Source organism: Pyxicephalus adspersus, chromosome 7 (assembly GCF_032062135.1).
Source record: "Pyxicephalus adspersus chromosome 7, UCB_Pads_2.0, whole genome shotgun sequence".
In the NCBI taxonomy this organism is placed as follows: domain Eukaryota; kingdom Metazoa; phylum Chordata; class Amphibia; order Anura; family Pyxicephalidae; genus Pyxicephalus; species Pyxicephalus adspersus.
In genome coordinates, this window is record NC_092864.1 from 25,796,230 (window position 1) to 25,819,602 (window position 23,373).

The 23,373-nt window shown below is 41.4% G+C and overlaps 1 protein-coding gene across 4 annotated transcripts in view; it reads left to right on the forward strand.

Annotated features, from left to right (window-relative positions):
* Positions 1-23,373, forward strand: part of MYLK (myosin light chain kinase) — a 102,331-nt gene that overhangs the window by 24,300 nt on the left and 54,658 nt on the right. For 2 of the 4 annotated variants that reach the window (XM_072417901.1, XM_072417902.1), the window contains exons 3-11: positions 757-964; positions 1,857-1,905; positions 3,638-3,803; positions 5,343-5,508; positions 6,914-6,932; positions 8,461-9,920; positions 12,006-12,209; positions 14,215-14,349; positions 16,194-16,346. In XM_072417901.1, coding sequence (XP_072274002.1) covers positions 757-964; positions 1,857-1,905; positions 3,638-3,803; positions 5,343-5,508; positions 6,914-6,932; positions 8,461-9,920; positions 12,006-12,209; positions 14,215-14,349; positions 16,194-16,346 — 2,560 coding nt within the window. Of the gene's footprint in view, positions 1-756; positions 965-1,856; positions 1,906-3,637; positions 3,804-5,342; positions 5,509-6,913; positions 6,933-8,460; positions 9,921-12,005; positions 12,210-14,214; positions 14,350-16,193; positions 16,347-18,320; positions 18,421-23,373 lie in introns of those variants that run through there. The other 2 variants (XM_072417903.1, XM_072417904.1) reach the window with 2 other exon arrangements.

Below are 23,373 nucleotides of genomic sequence, written 5' to 3' on the forward strand. Positions count from 1 at the left end.
ACTACAAGTCCCAGCTAGGCATTACTTCCAGAACTACAAGTCCCAGCATAGCCGTCTCTCTCCCAGCACACCGGTCTTGTTCTTCTGGAGCAGCGGGAAATAAAATTTGCCAAATCTGATTAGAGACTGGAAGCCATTGGAGGGGAAATTATATTATTGTGTATAAAACTCTAATAGAATCAGAAAGATTTGTTTTCATTGTATTCTGTCTCTGCTTAACTCTTTCCTGCCCAGAGGCTGCTTACTAAGCTAACCAATCAGAATCAGAAGGCCTCATATTATGGATTTACCCACCAAAATCATTGTTACATCGAAGGCTTTCATTGATTGGACGGCTCTAACAAATAAATTTCTTTTATAAGCAGAAAATGGAAAAAATGTTCTAAAACAATAAATCTTTCACTTTATAGTGTTTAATTAAATTTATAAAACTCTTTCCATAAATCTTTTCACCTTTCTACTCACTGTATTGCACTGTGACAGCTGCAGCCTGGGGGCCGAGTGACAGCTGCCAGATGTTTTGTTTGATCTTTAGTGAGGGATGGGAGCTGTGACAGTTCCAAAAGGAGGAGCGCACACAGGTGGATGCTTCTAGTTCCACATTGGGATATAGATGTTCTTTCAGCACAGTGAATGTTATCTGATTTCCTCCATACCAAAACAGAAAGAACCCCAAAGATCTGACTTCCCAATAACAGCCGGGATAATGCTCAAATGCATTATCAATCAATCAAATATCACTTTTCTATGTTTCAGGTTAGGGGGAGCCCTGATCCGCAGGTCACATGGTACAGAAGTGGGCAACCAGTCCAAGATGGTGGACGGTGCACAGTGGAGCAGAGCGCGAGGGGAACTTTCTGCCTCACAATCAAAGATGTCAGCGAGGGAGATGCAGGAAAATATACCTGCGAAGCGACCAATGAGGAGGGAGTGCGTCAAGTGACCATCGAACTGATTGTGGAAGGTAAAAAATATGGATCAGCCATGTTTGTGATTTACCCTAAAGGGTCCATTTAGAAAGTTTTTCACCCAAGGTTCACCCCACTTTTACCTAAAAAAGTATATGTTGTCACATTGGATAAAATTGGAAGAATATGAAAATCATGAAGTTAGAGTAGAAGTTTTTTCACATATATATTTTTAATTGAATCCAATGTAAATACTAAAAGTTGGGTGAAAACATTTATAAATAATTCCCTCAGTGTTGTGGTCACCCGAAATTTGGGGGGGGGGGGGACACCAAACAGATTATGTATAGAAACAGTTATTTTGATATAAAATGCCGGATTTGAAACTTGTGGTTTTTTTTTTAAACGTTATTTTATTGTATTTTTTGTCATTTTAATTTTTTAACAGCAACATTATTAAATAAAATGAAAAAAGACCCCCAGCTGAGATCAGCCAACCAGCTTCCAGTGCTGAGAACCCTCATACCAGTCATATTACCCTCCCATGGCACTATTATTTGCACTGGTTGGGGGTTCTCAGTTCTCTGACAAATAAATACATTGGCCCTGATTTATTAAAGCTCTCCAAAGCTGGAGAGGATATACTTTCATCAGTGAACCTAGGTGATTCAGCAAACCTGGAATGGATTTTTTTTTTCATTTTCTATTTGTTAGAAAATGTTTTGAATCCTGGACCAGATCATTTCTAGGTTTGCTGGAATACCCAGATTTACTGATGAAAGTGTATCCTCTCTAGCCTTGGAGCGCTTTAATTTCAGCATGGAGTACAAGATCTCTGTTGCCCATATAGTTGCATCACTTAGCGCATGTCTCTGGGTTCTCTATATTGGTTTATATATATGGCTGATATATTATCTTTCACCCAACATCTCTCCTTATATTTTCCAGGTAGCGCAGTGCCGAAGTACTCCTTGCCGTCCAGCTCCCGCAGCCCCGGGTGAGACGTTGTAGATTGACAGTCTATAAGTCTTACTTTTCTCTACTCACATCTCCGCTGTTTCCTTTGGCCGGCTATCCTCCTGTCCAACCTTCCAATAAAAACATCCCTCCCTTATTAACACGGAGCGCCACGCCAGCGCCATAATCCCAGGGACCGCCTGACGCCTGTCAAACATGGCCGCTCTGCTGGATCTCATCCCTGTGGCATCTCATTTATCATTTAAGGGATTTGCTGCACCATTCTAAAACCTAATTGTGATTGGCTGCTATTGGCACCAACAGCCACTCCCCCTGCGTCAGTAATAGATGTGAAATGCTGCTGAGGGGCACACAGCCTAACCAATCACAGCAGGCGACAGAGTCCAGATGTCTAGGGGTTTTGGGAAGAATTTTCCCATATTTTGTGCCAAATGGATCAAATGACTGAAAAGTATTCTAGAGTTCATTATGTGTTCCTCTGGGCAGTTTAAAATGGAAAAGCTGAGACTTGTAGTTCCTTAGTAATTGAAGGCTTGAAGGTTATCGAACTGATGGGATTTGTCAGGCAATCTTCTGTTATAAATCCCTGGGGATCACTTTATGAAATAATGATCTTAAGGATAAAACAGATGGATTTCCTCTCTTATGAATATAAGGTTTGCCAATTACTTAAAACATAAATAGGACCTAGAATTTATTTTTATAGATGGGTACAAAACACAAAATAAAGAGTTTTTGATGGCAAAAAGCAGATTCAGTTTACTATAAGAATAAATCAGTAGAAAGTGCAGCCATAACTTTCTATACATAATCCAAGTGCTACAATCATGTTAATATTCATAGCTTCATAGGATGTTTTTTTTACAACCCATAAAATAAAATGAACAAAAGGATTCATCTTGGTGCCCAACGTATTTTCCCAAACAGCAAACTTTGTAGGCTAAACTTATGGACTTACCTTTACACATTATTGTGACATTGATATTCTTCTGTTATTTGAGTCTTTACCTGCTCTGAACAAGCTGAATGGCAAAACAAGTTGGAAACCAAGACCAATCTGTTTTATTTCATGGGTTGCCTATTTCTCAATTTGTGGGGAAAACATTCTATGAAGCAATGAGTATTAATATGAATCAAGAACTTGGATTATGTATGGAAAGTTATTGCTGTAGTTTCTTCTGATTTATTCTTATAATACATTGAACCTATATTTCCTGCCAGTAAAAACTCCTTATTTTGTATTGTGTACACATTAATAATATAAGTTAAAAAAACATCCTATGTCCCATGAAATGACGGTATTCATGCCTTGCTGTGTCTCGTAGTAGCTAATGTAGGGGTAATGCCTAAATAATATTACTATTGGTTTGGACTTTCCCCCCCCCCGCAACGTTTATCAAACCTGCACTTTCTTTGTAACATTGGGGCTGATTTATTTTAAGGAATTCTGGCTGCTCACTTACCAAAGTGAATGATCACTCTGCAAGGGATAATTCATTCGGATACGTGAATGTGAAAACAATTCACTTTGCAAAGAACACCCAATCACATGCAAAGAAATCTAAAACAAAATAGTATTTTTCCTTGCACATGATTGGTTGGTTGAAGTTATCACCTTGTGAGGGGATCATTCACCTTCTTTAATAAATCCACCAATAGCACAGATATCTCCAGTTTTGCATCTCATAATAGTAATCCTATTATAGGGAATGTCACCTTTCTGTTCCCTAATTATTCTATTTTCTTTGTAGAAATTCACTTGGTGTCCCACACATAGAAAACCGACCCAGTATTTGGGGGGAGAGTCCCCCGAAATTTGTCACAAAGCCTAATCGTAGCGTAGTGACAGAGGGTCAGACCGGTCGGTTCTCCTTCAAGGTCACTGGACGCCCCCAGCCGACTGTCACCTGGCACAAGGTAAGCGGCACTCAGCTTTAACATGGACAGAGAAAGATTGTCCTCGGATATATATATATATATATATAATAGTCTGAAATATGAACTGAATGGATCCTCACATAGTATAATATGTGTTGGGAAATCATCTGCCTGTATCTAAAATGAAGAAAATGCAGACATTACATTGTAACCTGATGGGACTGACTCAGTTTTCTCTGTACAGCACTGCAGTAAATGTCAGAGCTATATAAATTTATAATAATAGTGTATGACTGTGGGGGGACATTAGAGTGTTGGGTCCTCCATACAGAGACAGATAGAACTGGCTCAGTTTTCTTTGTACAGCACTGCGGTATATGTCAAAGCTATATAAATGTATAATTATAGTGTGTGATTGTGGGGAAGGGGGGCATTAGAGTGTCAGCTTCTCTGTACAGAGACTGATGGGACTGGCTCAGTGTTCTCTGTACAGCACTGCAGTATATGTCAGAGCTATATAAATGTATAATATTAGTGTGTGACTGTGGGGGGGCATTAGAGTGTCAGCTCCTCTGTACAGAGACTGATGGGACTGGCTCAGTGTTCTCTGTACAGCATGCAGGAGACGGTGACTCTCTGTCCCCAATTACAATATCTGAGCCCCGTCACTTTGTCTCCCTCCTGACCACAAAAGTTACGTTTCTTTCTTAGATTTGAGGAAATGGTTCTGAAAATCTTCCAAGGTAAAGAACTTGTATTAGCTCCCCATTCAATCAGCCTGTCAGCTTGTAGATTTTCTTTGGAAAGGACCCGGCAATATCATAAAGAAGCGATTCTGCTTACTTCAGAATAATATTTTTCTTCTGGATATTTCTGGTCCTTTTCATGTTTTCTCCAAGCAAATTTTTCTTTGTCAGGTGTCCCTAACGTTTTATTTAACCCCCATTAATAATAGTGTGATATCCGGGGGTCTGTGGTCAGGTCTGTAATATTGTATTTCAATAACAACGTTCCTTTAAAGCAATTTTTGGTGAATTGCAATTAGTAATGTGACACTAATCTCAAAAGATGTTTCATGTCTGTACATGTGTCTCTGCCCCTCCCACAATGGGGTGATTTTCCCCAGTAATTTGTCCATTATGAATTTGTCCTTCTCACCTACCCAGCAATTTGTTGATTTAACCATAAACCAGTAAAATAGATTATTTGTATAGAATTGTTGGGTATTTTCTGCATTTCCATGACCATTTTTCTAATTCCCTGGATTTTGCAGAACATTCTTTACCACTTTTACTGTAAGAAATCTCTCCCTGTACTGATGATAATGTTATCTTCCCTCTTTTATGACTACAATAATCATCTTAATGGCGCTTTATGCTGATCTGGGATAATTTGTTATATTTTGTATAGTCTGTACATTATATGGGGGGTTAAAGCAGGTGGAGGTATGTAGTGCAGACAGGTAGGTACTGGGAGGCCGGGGAGCGGAGCCTATGGTGACATGTGACCTCTGAGCCTCTGGTATAATGGTATTGTTTCTCTTTGAGTTTTGTTCTTTATCCATCTCTTGTGGTGCAGGGTGATGTCCAGCTGCTGAGCGGAGGGCGATTCCACATGTATGACAAGTCTGGAGTCCATTTCCTGGACATTCAGGATGTGTGCAAAGCAGATGCTGGAAATTATTGCTGCACCGTGGTGAATAGTTGTGGGCGGAGCTCTATTAGCGTGGATTTAGTTGTTCAAGGTGAGTCTGAATGCTTGAGTTGTGCCGTGAGAAATCTTCAGGTGTACCCTGGGAAATTATCCAATTACTATTATCCAGTGTCTGTGCTGTCGTGACTGGCAGAGGAATGTAATACTCTTCCATGTCAGTGGGTGGCAGCAGGTAGCTTAATTGTCTTGTTTATTCTTAGAGACAAGAGAATTGGCTACAGAGTGTCATTTTGTAACATTTTTGATTTGTGGTGTGCCACAGGATTTTTTCAATGTAAAAAAGTGCAGTGGCTCAAAAAAGGTTGAAAAAAGCTGCATTAAAGGATAATTCCTGCAAACTCTCAGTATTGAGGGGATGGGGAAGGGGGGGTATCTGTTTGTATGCAGCGCCCTCTAGTGTATAATGTGAAACAAACATTCCTTTGCCTCTGTATGAATTGTATCCAGCCCTGTCTGCTTATTGTTCATATATATGACATCCTCTCATTGCAGAATCCATGCAAGTAATAAAGACACAGATTAATGCAGCTCTGTAAACATTATCATTACATTTATTTTTTAAATGCAAGCAGTGTGTATGTTTGGGACATTTTCAGTAACATTTTTTGACAGGAAAGTGAAAATCAGGGCTGATCTATATGGATTTTTGCTTCCTCCAAGTTCCTCCAGCTATTTCTATGTACCTCCAAGTCCCTCCATGTCCCTCCAGTTCCCTGCATGTCTTTCCTGCTCCTGCTAAGTCCATCCAGTTCCCTTCATTTCCTTCTAGGTTCCTCCAGTTCCCACCAGCTCCCTCCATATCTTTCTAGCTCATTCGATGTCCGTTTATTTCATTCCAGCTTCCTCCATTGCCTTCAAGTTCCCTCCAAGTCCCTCCAGCTCCTTCCTTGTCTCTCCAGATCCTTCTAGGTTGCTGCAGCTCCCTCCATATCCCTCCATTTCCCTCCACAACCCTCCAGTTCCCTCCACATCCCTCCGGTTCCCTCAAGCTCCTTCCATGTCCCTCCAGGTCTCTCCATGTTATTTCTGTTATATTTTTTGTTATATTACATTTGCACACTAGACGGATATCCATGTGGCGTCTCGCCGGTTGGACGCTTTGTTTTTGGAGTCGGAGGGAAATATGTCTGGCATTGCATGGAGTTCTGAGCGACCCAGACTCCTAAATCATTTAATCTCTTTACAACTTCAGTCAACAATATCACTTTTGGCCCAGATGTAAAGCTGCAAATCTTGAGCGCTCTTGTTGAATATCTCAGTCCAGCTGAATAAAAATGATGATGAAATGTCTGTGAATCATCTACCTGCAATGAGAGTACCCACGTTCCCCTACACCAGGAGGGCTGGGGAGCCGCATGCTGAGCTGTTTGTTTTGTATATTTTGGCTGCCAACCAGACGATTATTTACTGATGATATATTTCCTTCTCTTTTCCAGGCAGTGATAGGACAGACAGGTAAGTCTCTTCTCTATAATATGTTGTAAATGTCTGTAAAGTGTTTCTATAAAGCTTCTGTGCTTTGCATATAAATCCCTCCATTCTTATCCCACCTACATTTCTGACCTGATAGAAAAATATCCCTAGAAAAATCACCTACTAATGACTTCCTCACTCATAACCTCATCACATGCACGGCTCCAAGACTTTTCTAGCGCTGCCCCAACTCTCTGGAGCTCCCTTCCTCATAGTATTAGACTTGTTTGTCATCTGCAACCACTGTTTATTGTACAGTGCTACATAATATGTTGGTGCTTTATAAAGGTATTAATAATAAACCGCCTGTTCGGTGGAGATAGGGGGTGCACAGGGGCATGTGGGGGTGTCCTCCCCATGTGTTCAGCAATATCTGTCCTTTATGTCTGTTGTTTAGTGATACAGAACAGCAGATTTCACACAGATGATTATCTCCGATGATAAAAAAAACTATGTATGGAGCTTAAAGTAAACTCAACCCTTACAAAATACTAAACTTCATCTTTAAACATTTCTTCCAAACCTATTTCTGCACCCCAATATGTCCCTGAAATCTAAACTTTTATTGCTAAATCATTGACATGCTGTCCCGCGATCTCACTGCCAGCCTGCACCTTCTCTCCCTTTCCGTGCCACCAATATGGCATTTTGTCATTTTCCCCATATTTGTTATGTCTCTATGTGATTGTTTTCTATCCCTGGGCTGTATGAAATAACAATATTTCTATATTTATCATAAGTTATATAATATTTGTTATATGTTTTATATACACTCACCTGTGTTTTCTGTTTGATTTTGATTTTGTCCAATTCGGTAGCCAGAACCTAATATGGTCAAACTCTGACTGGCTGGTTGTTGGTGTACTACATGTCCCAGCAAGCTCCTCAGGAGGTTGTTGTATGTAGGATAATGAAAGTGACATTACTGGCAATGGGTACAATGATATTTATGAATACACAGGAACATTTTATATATGTCAATATATTCAAATCAGTAAAGTTGATGTAAATACTTATAGAATAACATTTTTTTGTGCCCTAAGTACTATGAATAATAAACAAATAGCATTTTTTGTGAATAAAATACTTATATTTACCTTTTAAAAATGAATTTGTTACATCTCAATTCTGCTAAATGCTTGCAGTACCTTTGCAATAACTTCCCACCAACATGCATTTAAGGGATGGCATTCCACAAGGTGCATTTCCTGATGGTAACAACAATGGACTATGTGTGCATATTTTATGTTGTCAACTCTGTCAGAAGTCTGAGTGATAGGGTGACAACACAGATCACAAATAGGAGACTGGAACAGAACGTTGTCACCCCACAACAAAAAGTGCTAAACAAAAGCCTTTATGGCTGGGTCACTGGGAAATATTTTAATAGAAGCTGAAACCATTTAATAGGGCTCCTGGTACTGACCGCACACAATAAATACAACTCATGTTTGTCATATATTATCGTTGCCTGATTGATCCGCTACATCTCCGCTGTTCTCTTTTCCAGAATCTCCTCCCCACTCGGGGTCTCTGTGACACAATTAGCCGAATCTTCTGCAACCTCAAATGGTATTCCTAAAATGCCCTCAGATGTTTTTTCAGAAGAAAGGAAAAGTATGGAAAGTGCCACCTGGAAAACAGAGCCCAATGTGGAGCCAATAAAAGCCAAGTCAAGTTTTGTTTCTAAAGGGTTATCATCAGTGTCATCCACAGCCCAGCACCCAAAGTCCGAGCCTCCGAGCACCATCCTGAGAGGTGCACCATCTCCGATACCGGCCACTGATACTGCTGGCTCCCGGACCAAACTATCTGAAGAGTCGCCACCACATACCTATGCAAAAACCCAAACCACCAAGAGATCCAAAGAGACGCCATCCATCGTCTCCCGTTATACCTCAATGCTGGAGCCAAAAGACAAATCACCAGTCCCATCTAGAGAAACGGAAGCCAAACCCTCTGGTGAATCGTTTCCTCAAACTTCCCGGTGTTCAGACGTAAAGACGAAATTTGTCATTGATAAAGAAACAAAGTTTGGTTGTCCAAAGGTGACCTCAACCGTTGTGTCCAGCTATTCAGAGTCCAAAGTGATGCCATCTCAGATGACACCGGAGGCCCCAAGTCCATCCTCCAAGGAGAGCATTTCCTTGTCTTTCAGGTACACAAGTACAAGACACAATATTGGCTGTTATTATACACCCAACGTCACAACAAAAAGGACTCATGTGGGTGCGTTGGACTCCAAAAAAGAGAATGGTTTTCTCCATGACAACCAAAAGCTGACGTCAGGAAAGCCAGCTGATATTTCTGCAACAGATGTTAAAATGTTGGCAGATAAATCATCAAAGGAGAACTCGGTATCTCTTAGGTCTTCAGCATTAAAAGGTGAGACCACCCTTATATCCATCAATGATAAAAACAGAGATCCATCCCCACCTTCTCTGTCTTCTCTGAGGACCTCGTGTGTCTCAACCAAAGAGACTTCTTTAAAAAGTACGCCATACATCGCTCCCAAACCAGACCACACAAAAGGAGTCACCAACATCTGCCAGTCAACGACCAACATTTTACTTAAGAAGAGCTCTCTCTCCTCTGTGCACCCAAAATCCGATTTGCCTCTAGAGAAAACCAACAATGTCCTATTTGGTTTCCCCCATGGGGGACAAGCTGCTGAGGTCACCTCCACCAGCAATATCAGTGATGGGAAGTATCAGCAGAAAACATCTAGCACCATCACTCTAAAGTCTGTAAAAATCCAGCCCCCACCTGAGACCGGCCGCAATGTCTCCGGACAGAAGGATGGGAATGTGGAGGTCTCCAAAATCCAAAAGGTGTCTCTTGTTTCTGGGGAAGACCAGCAGGAGGCAGCAGAGACTGACAGTTCTGATTATGGAAGTGCTCCGAAGTTTGACCTCACACCATCCAGCCAGGAGGTGCTGGAAGGCAGCAGTGTCACTTTCCGCTGCAAAGGTAAATATGCCACTGATTATGTTGACTGATTGCATATTTAATTATTGTTATTAAACTTATAGATTTAGATTTATAAAGCACTAGCATAGTATTTCAAAGTCAGGATAAAAAAAGATGCATTCAGTTTAAATTCAAGTGAGCAAAAAAAGAAAAAAATGTTTTCATGCTAGCACAATGCATAGGACACCTTTCCTTGTACTGCACTGTGGTGTGCTGCTGCTTACATGCAATTCACAATAAATGACACCGGAGATCACCAATACATATGAAGTGAATTACTGCTACAGCCTGGAGTGAATACCCCCCACCCCAACGTGTGATTCAGTTTGCTTTATCTCCAAAATCATTAAGATAATCTATAGATGGGCCGACCTTGTACAAATATTATTTCTTATAAATATTGGTGAGCTATAAAGTCAGTTTGATCCGGCACCTGGTTAGTGTGCTCCACATTTTTTGCAGCTCTTACAGTAAAGACCCCTTCCCCCTGTAATAGAAGGGTAGGTATGTATGAGTGTGTATTGGCAGCAGTTTACTTGCGTTTTATGTGGAATTCCGTCATTTCACAGGTTGGCTTATTTACACGTTTTTACCTAAATACATGGAGCTGTAAATCTAACTTTTTTCTTTTCATGGACATTTTGTACTCACTCTGTAACTGTAATCAATTTTTATAGGGCTCAGGGGCCGGACATTATAAGCCGATGTTGCATTATACTGCAAATTGTCAAACCTTTATATTTACCTTGTTTTGTTCATGCATATACATCTGCATGAGTTCCTGACGTGTCACCCTATACAGCCACAAGATCATTTATTAAAAAAGTTCCACCTTTGATTATTATTATTTTTTTTTTTTAAACATTTTTTATTTAAGATTTTCAAACGGGATACAAAAAAAATCGGGGAGGGGAAACATGGACAACTTAAGGTTGAAATAAAACAAAATAAACCAACATAACATCCATAAAAGAATATTCCACACAAGTTATAACGTGCAAGCTTGGTACAACAATACAAGAAATCAATTTATAAAAGTGCTAGACAATCCGTAAATAAAGAAGAAACAACAAAAGGGTATGTGGGGATGTGGGAGTTGGGACATAAGGGAAAAGGTATAGAGGAAGGTTCACAAAATGGGGGAGTACTCCTATAGGGGTTCTGCAGCAGCCAGTTCAGCCAAAGAGTAGGGGTGTGTTGGGAATGGAATGGAAAAGTTTTAGTTGGGAGCAGTAAGGTCCCTATATTCGTTAGTGGTCGTGAACTGTGACCTATTTTAGTACCATGTATAGGCCACCTTCCTGCCAGTGCCCCGAATAGAAGAAGTAGGATCCTCCATTTGGTGTATCTGATTGACTCTACTAAGCCATGAGCCAATAGTGGGTGGATCAGGATTTCGCCAGTAGGCAGCTATGCAAGAGATAGTGGCCATAATAAGGTGTCTGGTGACCGAGCCTTTATATGCCTTCCGTGAAACTGAATTGTGTTGTAGGAGGAAGAAAGCTGGGTCATCCACCTTTTATTATTAAACAGCCACCATTATTCTCCAGTCAGTGACTCTGCCTAGGCTGAGATGATGCCATCAGTCTGCTGCAGGTAGGATAAAGCATTTCCTCAGTCTCATGTCCCCTAGTGATCAGACATTTACTAACACAGACAGTGGCATTTATGTGTCATCTCTGAGCCGGCATCCCAGGGCTGGAAGGAATTAATAACCCTGGATGATGCCTGAACAAAGCTCCATCCTTCAGGGGAGAAGAGCATATGAAGGCATTGGGTTGGGGGGGTTAGGGGATCTTAAGTTAAGGGTAAGTTGATCTTAATAAAAGGTAACCAGGTACCTGGAAAGGTCACAGTGACAAATCATGTATTGTATTCAGTATTCTCTCCCCCTGTAATAATTCTCAGCTCTCTGTATGGAGACTCATGCAGCTGAAGTTCTTTAAGTGTTAATAATTCAGTTTAAATCACCGAGCTGAGCTGTGCTGCGTTCTCTCCTTGCTTTATATAAATAACTTTTTGTTCTGGATCAGGTTAACTGACACTCCGGTATTTTCCGCTCTTCTCTTCTCTCCTGCATGTCAGTGTCAGGAGAACCCAAGCCTTGCATTAAGTGGTTTAAAGAAGGCTCCCGGCTGGAGGAGAAGGAAGGAGTGGAGGTCCGGGAAGGGGGTCGGATACATTCTTTACATTTGAAGAATGTTCAGCCTGGGGACAAAGGCACCTACAGCTGTGAGATATCCAACCGTAGGGGTCACCAGACTTGTAGCTGGACACTGACTGCCAAACGTAAGTCCGTCCAAGGTGCCGGGGTGCGCGTCAGGTGGGATGAACGATGGGGGGCCAAAGTCTAATCCAAACCATATAAGGATGAAGGATGCAGACTGATGAGGAGTGAACAGATGGGAGGCAGAGGAGCAGTTGGCCAGGTGTGCACATGGAAGGCGGAGGGATACAGATGTGAAAGGAGGGGAGGTACTTGGGTTGTAATGATGAATGGGTCGGTGTCTATGGGTTTAATGCAGGTGAATGTGTTACCAAGAGGAGGAAGCAATCAGGTGTGTAGACACAAAGGTGTGTTTCCAGGTGTGTAAGGATTGGTGTCACCTGGGTTGTAGATGGAACAGGTACTGTATGTGTGTGAATGTTTAGATTAAAATGAAAGATTCCTAGACAAGTAGATGGGGGGAAGAGGCACTGGGTGGTGTAGACATGAGGTTTGTACAGAGGAGTGGTTGTTTGGTCGGTGACTGGACAGGTAACTGTCCATATATGTAGATAGTATCAAAGGGTTCTAAATGTGTAGATTGGAAGGGGAGGCCTCACAGTGTACCATGGGGCAGAGGAGGAAATGACCAAGTACATAAAGAAGAAAGATACCTAAATAATGACATGGTTCTGAGGTCTGTAAATAGGGGACAGGTGTACTTACAGGAGGGGATGGGCCAAAGTGTGAAAGGTGGTGATTGGATTACAGTCAGGACAGGTAAGTTTCCTTATGTTTAGATAGATAGATTCTTGGTTGTGTAGTTGGAAGGGTAACATTTCCATTTAGTAAAGACAGGAAGGGCAGGTTTTCAGGTATCTGTAGAGGGCTGATACCTGAATGTGCAGTTCAGATAGGTAGGTGTCCAAAATCATTTAATACTGGATAGTTCTTATACACCCAAAACAGATGGGTGTCCAGGTGTGGAAGGAGAGTGGATATGTAGACCAGATGGATTAATTTCCAAAGGTAAGTAAAGATTGGTGGTATCTTGATTTGTGGGCCCAGGTATGCAAGAAGGGGTGGTTATGAGTTTGCAGACCGGATAGATAGGTGTCCAAAGTTTTGAGGAAATTTGGAGGTTATTGGCTATTTTGATTGGGGAGAGCAGTCCCCAGAGGTATACACAGCTTTCTGTGTTCAGGTGTTCTGCTATGTTGGATGGTTGAAACCTGAATTTGTAAACCGATTGATTAGGTGTACAAAATCAGTTTGGACTGGAGGGTTCCTTTATCAGAAGGGATGGATGTCCAGGTGTGTAAAGAGGGTAGGGAGTGGGTGTGAAGCCCGGACAGATTTATTTCCATAATTTAGATAGCTTTGGGATGTTCTTGGATATAGGGAGAAGATGGGAGTGAAAAGTACCAAGGTATATTAAGAGTGGTCTTGGGTTATAGACCCAGGTATGTAGGAAGGGGTGGTTATGGGCAGGGTGTAGTCGTAAAAAAGAAGAGGGGGCGCGGTAACAGTAAAGATTATCAGTGGCGAAGGCATAGGCAGAGCTTTTACGGGGGTCCCCACTACACCCCTGGTTATGGGTTTGTAGACCAGATAGGTGTCCGTATTTTACATGAGATTTGAAGGTTTCTGGCTATTTGGATGAGTGAGCAGTCCCCAGAGGCTTACACAGAAGGGACAGGTGCCCAGGTAAGTAAGGAGGGCTGGTACCTGGACATGTAGATCAGATAGGTAGGTGCTTGTATGTTAGATGACATTGGAAGGTCCTTGGATATGAGGATGGGAGGTGCCCAGGTGTGTAGACAATAAAGGAAGAGTCCTAGATCTGCAGACATAGAGACTCCCCAAGTGTTGGGATAGCAGCTCCCAGGTGTGTGGAAAATGGGAGGTGATACGCAGGGTTTAGGTTCTCTTGTGTCTTATTTTAGGAAGTTGTGTTAAATATTCTGCAGGGGAGGGCCTAGGGAGCCCAGATAAGAGCAGTCTGGTGATAATGATCATTTGATTTGGATTATTCTGCATGTATTTTTTATATGTATTTTAGTATTTACAATTTTACTTTTCTTTAAGGGTCTCAGCCAGAGCGATTTGCCCCCTTCTTTGAGCAGGTTTTGCACAGCTGCAAAGTGATGGAGGGAAAAGATTTCACTCTGCGCTGCACTGTGCGGGGAGAGCCACGGCCTGACATCACATGGATGCTGAATGGTAAGAACAAGGCTGGTCCAGATAAAGCTTCATCCCCAGCCCCCTCCTCGTGTAGTCACCTCAAAAAAGAAAAAATAATAAATTACATTTTGCAATTGGTCATGACATAAATTTACAAGCAGGGCCTTTAAAGTGAATTTGGGTAGAGAAGGACTACTATACAGGCAGAGACTAGAATACTAAAGGCAGCTTTTATATCACCTGTGCTGCACAGGATTGAGTGGAGAAAACCTCCAGTCTGGTCCAATAATGGAAGTCATACTGCTCTGTGAAGACAAAGCATTGGCTATACAGCAATGACAAACCCAGAAAACTGCAAATTGTCTGATTCCCCTGAATCAAACTTTGGTGTAAATGTTGTCAGTAATTTATTTTCCTTCATCAGTGCAATGCTGTGTGCAGTGTAGCTGTGAACCACACGGGGGCGCTGTCACTGTGCAATGTCACAGTCCAAGTTTTCACTTTTTTTTCATCTCTTAAACTTTTATATGTTTTGACACAATTATTTTATTGTTGTATTTATGATGATAATTTTCTCTCTGTTGAAATATGCAGTTTGTGTTAAGTCTGACTGTGAGCAGCTTCTCTAAAAATATTTCATTACTGGAATCTGGTTTGTATGTGATTCCAGAGGCGGAGGAAGTAAATTAAAGGTGCACTTACCTTTTTAAAGTTTTTATTTTTTAACTTTAGATTTTGAATTATTAGTTACATCTCCATATGGGGGCAGCTGACTTAACTGCTTGTTTTCTGAGGTGTGGGGGACATGCCATCTCCATGCAGAGAGTCCTGGCTGAGATTTGAACCTGGGACTCTAGTACAAGCAACCTGATCCACCTTTAGAAGTTTTATAATGAAAGATTTGGGCTTTGGTCACACTGTTGGTGACATTGCAGTGCTGTTATCCTTCTTGACTCCAGACGAACCTACATGCAGCTTCTCCCAGGGGCAGCTCGATAGGAATGAATAGGGGCTGCAGTGAGCTGTCACATTGGTTCTTTAGGTGCCAGAGAGTGATCGAGCAGCTGGTAAGGGGAGCCATGCGCAATCACTTTGGTTAACCCCCCCAATCCGCCCTCCCCCCTCTGCTCACAACACATCTGCACCTTGTGCACTGCTGACCATATGACAGTCCATAGTGATGGAATACAATGCCCAGTGCACTCTTATCTGATAAGTTTGGTCAGAATATCTTTTAAATAACCATTATAGGACTTTTCAGATACATTTCATAAAATGACATCATTATTAATTCGTGTCTATGAATATGGCACCTCTTCCATCTCAAGATATGTGACAATGACAACTTGTTCATCATCCATACATAGCGTGTTTACCTATGCATTTCACATACATTGCTTCTTCAGGAGAAACCCCATACGGTGTTCTATAGTATAAATATATTATATTATAAATAATAGATATCCATTATATTCCAACATCATATTCAGTGTTTTTATTATACTGATGATGTGGGAGTATAACATGTGGTTGGGTTAATTGGCTCCCTCCCATATTGACCTCAGGCTCTGGTAATGACTATGGTAGGGACATTAGATTGTGAGCTCCTTTGAGGGACAGTCAGTGATATGACAGTGGACTTTGTACTGTGCTGTGTAGTATGTCAGCGCTATATAAATACAAGATAATAATAATGGATGAAATTTATTATATTATATCTGATAGAAGTTCAGTATCACACAATTCATAACAGCGATAACTGAAAAAAGTGTAACTGACACTGACGGATTCGGTGATCTCCCTGATTGCTGTCACTGATAAAATAACATCAGATTGAGGTCTCTGACATTTTGTGATCTCTGTATTCTCTTTGCCCCCCACAGAGCAGCCCATCCAGTACGCACATACCACCTATGAGGACAGGACGGCACAGCTGACTGTACAGGATGCCCTGCCAGAGGATGAGGGGGTGTACACCTGCCGGGCACAGAACAGCATGGGGTCGGCTTCCTGTAGCACCACAGTAACCGTATCTGGTGAGTGGTATGAATTCTGTGGGCCGGCTCTGGGCTTCTGTCTATGGCATCGTTTTTTTGTGGTTCATTGGTGTATTTGACCTGCAGCTGACCTGCTTCATGTGGGTTTTGTATTCCTATAGAATTATCTTTGTAATGTTCCTGTGTATTAGGTAAAAGTGATCAATGTAAAGAAATTCATTTTATTAAAGGGATCTCACCATTGTTGGAGGGGCAGAGACACAAACTACTGGGGGAAATCTCCCCATTGTGGGAGGGGCAGAGACACAAACTACTGGGGGAAATCTCCCCATTGTGGGAGGGGCAGAGACACAAACTACTGGGGGAAATCTCCCCATTGTGGGAGGGGCAGAGACACAAACTACTGGGGGAAATCTCCCCATTGTGGGAGGGGCAGAGACACAAACTATTGAGGGAAATCTCTCCATTGTGGAAGGGCAGAGACACAATTTACTAAAGGGCTGAAGAACAAACTTGAATGATTATTTTCTATCACCCGAAAAAATTCTGTGTATTTATTGATGTCATCACCAGGGAGGTAAATTTTGGTGCTCTGGCTCATTTACCCAACATGGCAGCAGTGTCCTGGTATAAATCTTGCAATGGGGTTGTGATGGTTGTGAAGCTCAGAATACATTTGCACTTCTATAAGTGGTAGCGAACACATTTAATGGGGGCGATATGACGGTAGCAGGGATGCCTCACTAATCCTCAGGATGAAGGGATGAAATACGTGGAAAAAGCCTGGAGAAGCCACAGATGGTCCCTACACAAATCATTATGGAACATAAACCTGATGCAGAAGGGCCGCGCACATTATCGCCGTATATTTACTTTACGAGCCACAAGCGAGGGGGATCTGGAACTTCTCCGAGGGATAAATACATCATTTGTGCAGTACAGCCATCAGCATGCTGGCTTCTCCCCCATTGGGAGCACCTGGAAATTATAGATCTATGTGTTGTATGCCCCAGGGTCCAACCTGTATCTGGGGGGCCACACACAGCTATGGCATTCATAATGTGGCCCTTACAGTCAGTAGTCTGTATTTTCCATTCCTAGGTACTTATACACTCCAGCAAAATATTCTTTAATCTATGTTCAGCCTGGCAATTTGGTTGCGGTGTGGTTGCTGCTTCCTCATGCCAGTAAAAAGCTATGGGGGTGACCCCACAAGCACCCTCTCCCTGTGGCAGCTCCTTAGGGAATAATTGGGAGCTGCAGTGACCTCTCACCGCTGTCAGATTTGCAGATGTTGGTTCAAGGCGCCAGCTGCTTGGAGCCACACTAGTTCACTTGATCCTGAGACAGATCTAAACCAAACTTTAAAATTACCTCCTTGCAGGATTTTTTTGAATGTTATGATATGAAGAATGTAATAGGGGTGACAGGATGCACCCAAGTGGTCTTGATGAAGCTCCAAAAACTGGAATAAGATCACTACTATCATGTGAGAACCTGGGTGATCTAGCAAACCTGGAATGGATTTCTGATTATTTGCCCAATGTGAGAAGGAACACCTTAATTTACTACCGGTATGTGTTTAGAAAGAAAGTAATGTCAGGAAGATATTAATATTATGAAAGATAGGATTTGAGTGCTCTTTTAAATGAACAGAAAGTAGGAGTAAGTCGAATAGGGTGAGGAAGACTATTCCAGAGAATCGGGGCAACTCTAGAAATGTCTTGGAGCTGTGCGTATGATGAGGTTATGAGGGAGGAAGTCTCTTGTTTAATTATAGATTTGTATTGGCCAACAGGGTCACTTATAATTTCAAATGGGACCTTTCGGAATGATAAAATTGTGAGGCCCTTCCTCATAGTCAAATGATCAGCCTATTTATAATTATAAGTGACCCTGTTGGCCTATACAAATCCATAATCGGAGGTGGAGGTGAAAGCAGGGAGATCTGTCAGCCTCATTCTAATCTGATTACACAGAAGGTGTTTCCTTTTAATCGTGTGAAATCCGCAGCATCTGCCGCAATGGTGGAATTTTCCCGGGATGGACATGGATGTGTTTCCCACGCATGGTGCTAGTGATGAGCCGTGGAGGTCGCGGTGTGGATTTTGGGGTGAGACTTGTAGAGTTGTAGAATAGGATCAACAGAATAGATTTAAATTGGGCTGCAGCTGCTGGAAACATTATGAAGATGTAAACAGAGGGCCCCTAAAAATGGTAACAATAACTGGGGGACATTTATGTATTATAATCAATTGTCTTTGATCAGCTCCAGCTATATGCCCTCTCTGTGGCATCAGCTGCACATCACGACTCTGGAGTGTCCGGTCCATTTACATTTTATTGTAATATGTCACATTACAATGCAAAGATGGCTTCCAATGTGCACACATGCCAGGTGTAATGGGGCAATATTCACCAAAGGTGCCAATGACAGGGTGACAACATGGCGCAGAATTTAAACTGGGGACAGATCGTTGTCTGCCTGTACAAGGACCTTCATGGCAGAATCACCAAGGATTATTTCTACAGATTTAATAATACTGAAAAATACAATGTGAATATTTAGTGATCGGGTTGGAATGCCCCATTAACTTATATGTGGATGGGGTAAATAAACCTTCATGATGTCCCCAATGAGCATTTTACTGATGAATACATTTTATCTGATATATTTTTGTTTGTAATATTTGGCTTTCTGCACACAACTGGCAGTATGAAATGTTTTGGTGGATAAGTTGTCCCTTATGGTTTCCTGCCGACTATCTGTCGCTTGCAGTTGTCAGAGGAGCAGAGGATGCTGGGAGATGTGATTCCCCCCCTCCCCGTTGTGTCCCATTGCAGGGTCATGTTCTCTGATTATAGATTTTCAGATTGTTCCCACAGTGCCGGAAAGTTTCCGGTTTGCGGGAATGACCTCCATCACTTTGATGAGGATACAAAAGATCTCCCATGAAATTATTATCAAATGACAGCACAACAAAATATTCCTTCATTAAATATTGGCAGAAGAAGTTTTCATTAAAAGGACCCCAGAATCTGTTATTAGGGCTCTGTATGTGAATGGGATTGGTGACAATGGTATTAGTGATGTGCTGAATGTGTAGTTATTATATATCCATGGCCATAATGTCCATTTTTTTATATATACGGTTCATTGTTCATTCAGTATACTTGTTAGGTCCATTCTCTCTCCTCCTTCTGTATTCTTTGTTGTTTTTCTGTACAATAAGTCGTTTACCACCTACTGAGTATTGTACATTGCTGGGTATTATTATTATATGATTTATATAGCACCAACATATACGCAGCGCTGTACATTAAATAGGGGTTGCAAATGACAGACAGATACAGACAGTGACACAGGAGAGCTTACAATCTAAGAGGAGGGGGAAGTAGTTCACAATAGGAGGGGAGACTTGGAATGAGTGGGTGAGTAGTGAGGGTTTAGGAGACAAAAGAAGACGGGTAGCTGAGGTTGAAGCATTGGGTTTTATGGGCTCTTTTAAATAAGCAGAAAGCAGGAGTATGGCGAGTAGGATGAGGAAGAACATTCCAGAGAGCAGCTCTAGAAAAGTCTTGTAGCCGTGCATGGGATGAGGTTATGAGTGAGGAAGTCATTAGTGGGTCATTGGAGGATGCATCTCACATGCATGCAGTATTATTATTATTATTATCATCATTATTATTATTAAACAGGATTTTTATAGTGCCAAGATATTCCGCAGTGCTGTACTTTAAAAAGTAGAAATCAGCTGATTAGTGGATTCTCCTAACTGTCATCAGCACCTCCAGTGTGACTACAGTTTGCAGGAAGTGGATACAATATTGTAACAGTGTATGAATAAAGCCTATGAAGAGGGTTGTGTTGTATTGCACACTGGCATGCAGGAAAACATCTCTCGGTGTAGACGTGTGGCATGCCCCCAGCACACTGATACAAACCATGTATGTTCTTGGTGTGTGGAGATTCACTGATAGCTCACTGAAGATAAATGCGATTCCGGGAAGTGCATGCTGACATGAAAACAGCTGTGAATGGGCCCTGATGCTTCTGTGGAGATCAGATAATTGTCCTTTAAACCCCATATATTTCAGTTCCACAAATCTAAAAAATGTGAAAACATTTCATGTTTCTGTTCATTATCACTTTGAGTTCACTAAAACTTATTCTGATTATCTCCTTCCTCCTCTTCTTCCTGTAGCCCAGAGCTAGGAGGAGTTTTCAGCTAAAAGTAACATTTTTGTAGGTGATTGATATAAAATTGTTTATCAAAAATGTTCATAATCAGAGCAGTGGCCACCAATATTCCTTCATATACCCAAAATATTACTTGAGGCCACAGCTGGGTTTCCTCATTCTACTCGCTTTGTGCATTTTGTTTGTTTTCCTGAAGGTAAATATAAAAGATTAAACGTATGTCGGCTGTGTCATGGTATAAGAAACTTGCTGATATGAGAAGAGAGCAGTTTGATTCGTTTCCACTGTCAAATCACAGGCAGGGGGAGGGATAAGACCTGTAAGTGTTTCCTAACTGCAGCAAAGTAAAAATCAGGTCTGTGCTGTGTCACAGAACTGTGTAAATCTTGAGACTGGTTGGATAAAAATATAAATCCTTGGTAGATGAAACCGCTTCTAATAATTGATTTGAGGTTTTAGCAGTTTGTCCAGAGTTCAACTTTAGATGGGAATTGTTGATCTTTGTTGAATGCTTGTAATCATGAGCAGTGATCATCTAAATTTTCAGAATGATATCTGTAATGTTCTAAAAGCCTCATTTCTCTGTATAGGTCACAGTTATATTTATGTGGCAGCCATACCTGCTTGTTGCATGCCTGTGGTTTCTGCTGCACAGCAATTCTCTGCTCTGTCTGTTCAAGTCACATCTGACTGAAAGGAATACACTGTATGTGTGGAAGAGATTTTATCTCAGCAGTTGTTCAGAGTGATTGCAGAGAAATACCAGAGAGGGAATCAACAATTCTGCCAATGGTGAAATATAGAGTATGGAAATATGGAACAGCAAGGCTCCAGGCTTACATGACAATATGAGTTAAATAGATGGTGCAGTTTGCTTTTAATTTTCCTGTTTGGATGTGCGGAGATGAGCGCGTCAGTGGGGGGGTTGATGGTGCGATGGCACATTCCTTCCCCCCATGTGATGCTTTGCAGGTCCCCCCAGGCAGGGCAGATATATATTATAATAACACATATGCTGTGTACCTGTGAAGTGCAGTGATGGAGTTAATTCGGCTCTCAGTGGGGAGATGGATGGCCCCCGGGTTCCTTATAATCCACAAGAACCATACATGGTAATAAGAGCACAATGCAGGTTCAGCTTCCTGAGCCCTCTGCCAAGGATTCCTCCCGTGCTTCTGTCAAAGACTAAACAGCATTTTTTTTACAACTTCCAACTCTGTGACAAATGCATTTCCATTGAGGGGTCCAACTTGTGCCCAAATAATAGAATGTTGGAAGACGATGCCAAAATCTGCGATTGGAGGCAGAAAGAAGCCGTTCAGGTGAAGCCTCAACCTAAACATAGAAATCAAAGTAAACTGGACGACAAAACATTCCATCCTTTTGTGTTACAAAAAATACAATTTGCACTTTTACTGCATCTCAGTGCTGATCTGCAGACTCATTGCAGGGATCTATTTATAAAGCAGTGAATCTGACATTCACCAAACATTCCCTGGTGGAGAATCAATCTTATGATAAATAGATCCCTATGTGTTGCTGCTTGGAGTTGGGTAAAAGTCAAATAGTGCGACATTTATCACAGCAATCATTGAGCAGCAATTTCTATAGCCCACTGCTGCATCGCATTTTACTAGCAGTGATGCTGGTATTTCTTTAGTGTGTCATGTGTTGTCACAGTTTGTTTGTGTCACTGTGGGGGAAATAATAAAATGCGTTAGTGGGGAGATTTTTGTAGTCACATAGTTTGTACAATCCTGAACGGGGGCTGTTATATCTTTACTGTGTCACTAACTCATTTTTGTTGAAACTATAAAAGGACTCCACAAAGATGTAAATTGAAGAATTTGCATTACCCTCCTGCTGCATAAAATGCCCCCTTACCCCCCATGCTGTACTCATTGCCCCCTTTCTATTAGCACAAGGGTGGTTTAAATATTTTCATGCCATTTTGGTGCATTGTGCTGCCAGTGACTATCCATTTACACCTTTTATTATTCTATTATCAATGGTGTATTAGCGTTGTGTTGTCATTGTCCTGGAATGTTTGTTGTTGTATCAAAAAACCAACAACATTCCTACCTACAGGTGAAACAAAATTGTATTTCTGTGATATCTCCATCAGAACTCCAATGCATTTATCCAGCAATGTCTGGTCATTGCTGGCAATCTCTTCCATGTATATTGGGATTACCTGGAAATCACTGACCTCTGATCTATACAACCCATGAAGCTCTGTGCATCTCTCCTATATTACTATATTCCCTATACCTATATATATTATATTATTACCTGTATTCCTATATTGGGACCTCTCTCTGAAATATTAGAACATTCTGTGCAACCACCTAATAGCTGCCAAATTGGCAAACTTCTGTCCTTGGAAGTCCCCTCATCGGATGGGCCACAGATTCTGGGTAAGATTTTTCTGATTAGGATTTGGTGGCATCCAACCATGACAGAAACCCCCCGCCCCTCCCGGTCATTGAGACAATATTATTATTATTATTTTATTAATATTTAGATAGCCCCATCTGTAATTTAACATTTAGTTCAACAACATCCGTAGACCGCATTATACCAATGGAGGTTTTTAAACTCATCAATTCTCCAGACTTCCATACCTAGCACCCTAACCTGGTACTCCTCTGCTTATTCTCTACCCAGCACAAAGTCTGTATTTCCAGTGCATCATCCTAGTTTTGGGAATACCCACTGTGATTTCACCATCACTCCTCACTTATTTGGTTTACCATCACTCCTCACTTATTTGGTTTACCACCATTATTCATATATTTGGTTTACTATCATTCCTCACTTATTTGGTTTACTATCATTCCTCACTTATTTGGTTTACTATCATTC